Source organism: Diplotaxodon limnothrissa, linkage group LG9 (genome assembly GCF_057381915.1).
Source record: "Diplotaxodon limnothrissa isolate DT_005_m linkage group LG9, D_limnothrissa_male_GT1.1, whole genome shotgun sequence".
Classification (NCBI taxonomy): Eukaryota; Metazoa; Chordata; class Actinopteri; order Cichliformes; family Cichlidae; genus Diplotaxodon; species Diplotaxodon limnothrissa.
In genome coordinates this window covers 18685999-18693690 of record NC_140604.1, presented here as the reverse complement: position 1 = coordinate 18693690, position 7692 = coordinate 18685999, and the positions used below count along the sequence as shown (strand labels likewise).

At 43.0% G+C, this 7692-nt stretch overlaps 1 protein-coding gene across 2 annotated transcripts in view; it reads left to right on the top strand.

Annotated features, from left to right (window-relative positions):
• Positions 1–626: 626 nt before the first annotated feature.
• arhgap21a (Rho GTPase activating protein 21a) overlaps positions 627–7692 on the top strand; it is a 102652-nt gene continuing 95586 nt past the window's right edge. Inside the window, exons 1-2 of one of the 2 annotated variants that reach the window (XM_085362811.1) lie at positions 627–995; positions 1832–1940. In XM_085362811.1, the coding sequence (XP_085218937.1) occupies positions 1863–1940 (78 nt within the window). In that variant the 5' untranslated portion in view covers positions 627–995; positions 1832–1862. Of the gene's footprint in view, positions 996–1684; positions 1941–7692 lie in introns of both variants that reach the window. The other variant, XM_085362810.1, reaches the window with a different exon arrangement.

The following is a 7692-nucleotide window of genomic DNA, read 5'->3' as shown; positions in this document are numbered from 1 at the left end:
CCTCTTTTATTTATTGATTCATTCATTTATTTAAATTTTCCATTACTGAATTTAAAAAGACAATCTCAGTCATGTAAAAACATGAAGCTGTATTTGAATATAAAAGTGGTAACATAGTAACAAGCCTGTTCAAACAAAGAGTAAAGCTTCTGTTCTCAAATTTATTTTGAGTTTAAATGAAAAAGTGTTATCAGAAAAACTACATCAGAAGATTTATAAGGAGTATGTATAGTACTTTGAAATTATTTTTCAGTGTGTACAACATGTTATGCTTTAATAAAAATTAACTGGAAAATTAATTAGAAAAAAAATATATGGGTAAAAAATATATTTTGTTCATAGACTGGGGTAAGAAATACCGTACACACCGGAATACAAACTTAGTGTAACATAAAATACTATAGTAACAATGTAGCAAATAATAGTTTTCATCCAGTAACCAGAATGAACCAGCTTCTACCTTTTACTGAAATTGTTATGTAACAATGCTTTCCATTGGCCCGCTTTAAAATTCCAAATTTAAACTGATCACCTGATTGGGTTTCCACCAGCGGGAAGGCAAGGCCGAGGGGCGGAGCTTTGTGCTGGTCCGGAGATTCGTCAATCTATGTACAGATTGTCGCGCCGCCAACCGGGACCACATAGGAGTACACGTTACTTTTTTGTCTCTATTTGGAGAAATTTAACATCGAAGTGAAACACGCAAATGAGTGGAAATGAATGAGGTTTAATTTTCGTCGGGTCTCCCTGACGGAGAAATGTACACTGAAGGGCGTTTTCCGTATTTTTTCCAGTGTGTTTTTCCTAACAGGTAGTGAGCCTGAGCGCTCAGTCAGTGCAGCTCTGTAAGGAGACTGAATATCCCGCTTTGTAATCTCTTGACAGCCTTTTTAACCCATCTTTGGCTCGACGGAGGCTTGTCTACTCTCAACAGAAATATGGACTGTGTGTTTTTTTTGGATATTTTTGGGCGTTATTTTCTGAATTTGTAATAGGTATGGGTTTCTTCTTTTTCTCTTTTTTTCAATGTTCGCATTTATGGCAACAACCTGTCGTCCGCCTGGTTAGTATTTGGCAACAGGGAACCGTATTCATAGCCACAGGGGACGATTTTGTTGTTTAAAGTAGCCGAAAAATAACAAAAATGTTGCTTTTTCTGCAGCCTTTGTGTCATGTGTGAGAGAGAGTGAGCAGCGTATAGTATTATACACGGTGGCTGATGTATTGCCTTTACACCGCAGTGGCATACGTGGGGCTTGATGTGCACTTTCCTCCCCATGGAGTCACGAATAACGCTTTCATTTAACGCGCATATATTTGTGCAGATTATTATTTCAGGTGTGTCTTTAATTAAAAGCATTCGTTTAAAGAAAACAAACCCACTCCCCCTATGCACCTGCCACCGCTCACTTTTAGCTCTCCCTCAATTGAACTAGAGCTAGATTTTAGACAGGTGCTGACTGATTTCCCACTTTGGTATCTGTGTGCTACGCTATCACTGTCATATTTCTAATTCTGTAAGAATTTAAGGCGGTATAAAGTCTATTAGAGACGTGTTGTTTTCTATCAATAATGATGCAAGGATGTGGCGTTCAGTGGCTGTAGTAATTTTCTAAAGGCTTGCAAAAGTCTGCAAAAGCTTGACTTAGTTTAACTTTTTTTTTTTTTAATTATTTGTGCGTAGGTTTGAGCCATTGATGGACATGAAGAAGGAAGACGGTGTGGATTAGGATCTTCCCCTACCCATTTTTTCTTTTCTTTTTTCTTTCTTTCTATCTTTCTTTCTTTGGTTTAATCCCCCCTCCTCTCGTCCTAAATGTGGGCTCTAAAGGACTTCTTCCCCCTCTGCGGCTTGGAATGAAATGATGGCAGCACGTTGGAGTGATTCACCCCAGGACAATGAGGAGCGTAAACATAGAGCCATAACTCCATGTGGCAAGGTAGGACTAGCTGCAGGATGGTGGCAGTTGATCATATAACTGTTTATTGAGTGCATCAAAGTTCATTAAGGGCATTTTTTTCCCCCTTCCATATGGACCATCTGTTTTTGACACAATGTGAGTTCTGTGCTGTTGTGCAAGGTGCTTGCATGTGGACTCACTTGTCAGAACTCATCACCTAAAACCTCCAAAGTACCTAACATCATCAGCGCTGTCATATAGAGGTATCATCACTTGCACAAAACCTGGGGCAAAATTTCAGAAGAGGGCAAACAAGGGAGTGTGAGCGTAGCGCACAGCACATCTTTCAGTGTTCGGGTTGACAGGGTTCATCTTTTTTTCTTCACTCTTGCAACTGTTTAAGTGCACAAAGAGAGTTTTATACTTGCGGCACTAATCTTACTGGGTCCTTTGTGTGTCTGCATGCCAAACTCTGATAAATGGCACATTGTGGAGCTCATCCTTTTCCTCTTGTGCGCCAGAGCTTCAGCGGTTACATCATCATAATCATCATCTCGGACCAGCTAGGCTTGAAGCATGTCATAACAGCATTGGACTGGTGGCATGTTTTGGATTAATCCATCATCAGAAAATGGCAACAGTGCTCTCTCTCTCTCTCTGTTTGTGTGTGTGTGTGACTCTAATCCTCTTACTGTGTCAGTACTAGCTGTGGATGGAGGACATACATTTTTGGGAATGGAGTAACTCAGCATCCTAGCAGAGCTGGACTGTTTTTGCAGTGGTTGATGGGGTTAAAAAGGAGGTGCCTGCTAATGCTTTTGGTTTAAAGTGAATCTTAATGAGGCCATCAGGCTGGATTGTCAGCAAACATAGTTTATATGTTGTCTGTAAAAACAAACTGCCATGAGGCAAAACCTTTTCCTTGTGTCTCAGCGGTGAAGTTTTCCACTTGCCTGTTTCTGCAATCTAATAAATGCTTGCCACAACATCACTTAACTCTCCCACACTGCGGAAAACTCCAATCACCATATCCCAGCAAGCTCCCAGCTTCCTTTTTCACTGGAAGTCCGATACTTAGAGCTTTTAATCAGCTGAGAACCACAGCTGATACTCGTAACATGCTCAGGGACAGCCCACTGAATCTGCAGGTTGATACAATTGAAATCTGACTCTCCATCACACCTCTGCTTCGCTGCTGAAGCCGTGACTCACCCATGACTCACCCATGAGTCAGTGCCTGTGTTTAACCTGAATATTTGCAGCCCGGGGCCTGACATATGAGCGAGGCAGGTGTTTTTATCCACCTGATGCCTGCCGCAGACAAACGCCCAATTTTAAAGCTTGGCTGCTTATGAACTGCTGTCTCCTCCCAGGGGTCTAGTGAGAGTGCTCCCGCTCTTCCTTCTCCAGCTTCCCACCCCCACCTCCATCATCTTGGCTTGTTAATGAGGGAGAATTCAGGGGGTGGCTTCTCTAAACCTGCCCCCACCAAACCCCATCCTGCTACTGCCAAAGCAATGGCAGCAACTCTGTGATAATTTAGACACAGCTGCCCGGGTCATTAGGAGAAAAACACCCCACACTGTCTATCCGTCTTATTTGTGTTCTTTTCTTTAGTCGACCTACTGTCACGTTCAGGCTAGCAGGGCAGCTATAAGGCAGCTGAGGCCCTGAGTTGTTTACATCTCAAAGTTCCAGTAAAAATATATTGAAAAGCAAAAGACTACACTATCTGTGAATGTTGTTTTTTTTACTATGGAGTCAGAGTGTGTGTCCTAAATAACCTTTTGTTTCAAGAACAAAACACATCAAACCAAAAAGAATATAAGCAGGTTAGCTCTTGGTTGCAGCTCATGTGTGCATGCATTATTAAATAATACCATATTAGGTGCTTCTGTTATAATAATAATAATGGATTGGATTTATATTGCGCTTTTCAAGGCACCCAAAGCGCTTTACAATGCCACTATGTCCTGTGGACAGACAAATGAAGCAGTTCTCCACCTGCTGTGGGTTCTGGTTAGACCCTCCAGTTTGTGGTGGATCTCTAGAGCAGAACAGGGACTACTGTTCAAAGACCATCTGTATCCATCTGTAGAGGGTGAGCCTCACAGTCAGCACATGAGCGTCTCTGGGCATTGACTTACTTTTGCTCCCAACCTCAATCGTCCACCATAACAAGTTTTTGGCACTACTGTGCTGACTTTTATTCGGACTCAGAGGTTGCTGTCTGGTTATCAACAACCGAACTTTCAAACTAAGAACGAAGGGGTTGTGCTCTAGACGATTAGTCATGGATGGCCTTGGTTTTCTGGGACACATGAGGCAAAAACAGGAAGAAAGGCTAAAATGGCTTTTTTTGGTCCACACGATGACTACTACTGGGAAAAACCTTTCTCTCTCCAAAGCCCTTAAATTTCAGTTTCATTGTTACTTTCGGTGAAGAAAGAATTTGGGTTTCCAAACTAAAGGAGAATGAGAAATTGTTTGTAAAGGATTGGAAACATGTATGAAACTCTCCAGCTCTCCATTGATTGCATCCCTTGTTGAGGAGGAGGAGACCAGTGATGGTGCTCTAAGCAGCGGTGATGCTCTCTTTCTTGGACTAAATATAGCCCTTACTAATTCTGTAAACCCCTGCGCTTTTTTTCTTCTTCCTCACCCGTCCACATGCTTGTCTTTCACCCGTCCTCTATTCCCGCGTGTTTTCTACGATGCTATATTTAACCCGTGGAAAGACGAATGCTGAGAGGGGAAAAATGGAGTCACTGTACTGGAATCGCTGCCTTTTTTCTCCCGAATGCAGTTAAAAGCAGCAAACACGTGAATGTTGGTCAGCACAAGTATCATTTTAGGGTTCAGGGAATGCGACACTGGTCAGTTTCTGTGGAAATTACAGAAAGAGTCAGGTTTTTTTTTTCCAAACAGATACCCAGCTGGACACGTCTTCAGTGTCACCTCCCAACCCTAATATGATTTCATGAAAATGAAATATCTAGCTATGGAGTGCAAAGTCTCCAAAGGATCTAACCGTGTTTGGGCCATGATGTTTTATCAGTCAAAGCAGTGACAAAGGGATGTCGATTTGCATACATCTGAAAAACAAATGTGTCTCGTTGCAGTAGATCAGGCCGCTTTTATGTTCTGCAAACAAGGCATTGACTTGGACATGACCTGGCTTCTGATTTAGCACACACGCACGCACGCACACACACACACACACACACACACACACACACACACACACACACACACACACACATAGAAGGTGTAATGGGAACAACCAGGAGCACGGTCTTTGAAGGGTTTTCCCATTTGAGAACGCCACTTCTCCCTCGCTCTGGTGATCAAACTGAAAGTGGAGTGCATGTGTGTATATTTTGGCATCTCTTATCGGAATCAAGCTTCCCAGCTATTTTTTTTTTCCTGGAAAAGACAAAAAAGGAAATCTGCATGCATGCTGCACTCAAATCAAGGTCACCCGGGATATGTGTGCATATGTGTGTTGGACCGCACCCGTATCTTTTCCTCTTGTGGAGGGGGTGACATTAACGCTTGGTAAGGCTTCTCCGCTCGGCCACACAGGCCGCAGTCACGCTGGACGCTATTTTTCCATTAGTTAGAAGCACAGACAGATGATTGATGGATGTGTAGGGGGGAAACAAATGGGTGGGAGCAGGAAGCGGGAAGATGAGAGTTTATCCAGTGGAAAAAAAAATACCCCCCTTTCCTCATCTTTTGTTTATTTATTTATTTATTTTTTTGTTGTTGTTGCCAATTGGCTCAGTGTCGCAGCCTCTTCTGCCTGGATGCCCCCGCCCCTACGTAAGATTAAGGGAGGGCAGGGGGGTGGTAGGAGTTTGGGTGGTGGTGGTAGTGGGGGGGTTGCACATGTAGGCAGACAGGCAGAACAGAACCAGTCTAATGCTCAGTGAGCATGATACACTATCCATTACACATGCCCAAGGCACCTCCATCAACACTTGCCCCCTATCTGGCTCTCTTTGGCTCCGAGGCATGACATACACTGCTCAGATGTGTGCTCAGTTGATCTGCATAGCACATTTCTTAAGGCGGTATTCACACTCCTCCTCCTTCATCCTGTCATATTCTACACCCTGCACGCTTCATGAACCACAGATTATGTAATGCACTGCACTGTGGCTGCTGGTAGATAATGAATATGTGGAACACATACATCGAAAAAGAGCAAACATTTCATATGACCTTTTCTTACATTTATTATTTATTTTGGAAGTGAAGCATATACTGTATAGCTGTTATTCATTAGCAGTGTCTGCGTAGGTTCTCAGTCATCCAGGTCATGGTAATCTAATGAGCTTAAAGTTTCTTGAAGATGTTTCACCTCTCATCTGAGAAACTTCTTCAGTTCAGCGCATTAGCAGTGTTTGTTTTTGAAAGGACCTTATGTAACAGGCTGTTATCAGAATACATATCGTAACCTGTGGTGTTAGTCTGGGTTCTGAGGTCTTTGCAGGAAACCACATTATTTCCTGTTAGCATCAGCAGTGGAAGTGAACAAGGGCACTCTGATGAAGGAATGATTTCATGAATGGATGGCAGCAAAGCCACTGGAAGCTGTTGGAGGTTTATTTAATATGGCCTTTAAAGTGTACAACACCAAACTGAACACAGCTTCTTGATCACAGTCTGGCAGTTGTTCACAGAAAAATAAGTGGAACTGGTGAGGTCAGCGTGAGTATATTTAATGTTGCACATACTGGAGCGCTCTCGGTCTGCTATAATGCTAACTGAGTGACACAAGACAAATAGGTGAGCTGTGCAAGTGCTGCTCTGCATGCACATGGTGGGTGAGAGGAGAGACATGGAAGCATGTCAACTGAACAGGCAAATAAGTATGAAGTCATAATATTTGCCTGTTGTTTTCTATGTTTGTTTAAAGTTTCTTTATAGTTCTTTCGAGTTATTGTTGCAGGTGTTCAGGCCTGCCAGACTGTCGGGATGCATGCTGCTGGTAGGAACTCTTGACCACAGTTACTAAATGACAAGCTAACAGTTAATGCTAGAAAACCTCTGCGATTTAATACTCTAATTTACAGTTGGGGAATATGGGATGTTTTTTGTTTGTTGAAGCCTTAAATATAATTTTAATCAGAGCTAGGCCACACGGGAACCTTTTAGACCATGGGTCTTTGGTGGAAAAAAGTGGTCCCAGTGGGTTGTGGCATCCCCAGGAGAAGGAGCTGGGAATGACCTTTTGGCTGCTGGGGATGCCTTAGTCATGACTGATGAAAAGGTGGAGCACGAGCTGGGCTGGCGGATTGGTGTAATGTCATCAATAATAAAAGCATTGTACCAGACAGTTTTAGTCAAGAGAGGATTGAGCGGAACGTGTCTTTTTCGATTTTACCAGAGCAGAGAGTCTATGTTCCAGCCGTCACTTATGTTTGTGAGAGCTGAGTGATGACCGAAAGCATAAAGTTGCAAATACAAAGGTCGGAAGTTTGGCTAGCCTCTGCCTTAGAGACAGGGTGGGGAGGTCAGATAGAAGTCTCAGAGCGGAGCCCCTGCTCCTTCATGTTGAAAGGAGATAGTAAGGTGGTTAAGGCATCTGGTTTGGATGCCTCCTGGGCACCTCCTTTTGGAAGTTTTCCAGGCACGCCCAACTGGGAGGAGACCCTGGGGTAGACCCAGAACCTACTGAAGAGATTTTATTTATATATATATATATATATATATATATATCATTTGACCTGAGAACGCCTCAAGTTCCCCTGGTGGAACTGGAAAGTGTTGCTGATTGATCAGC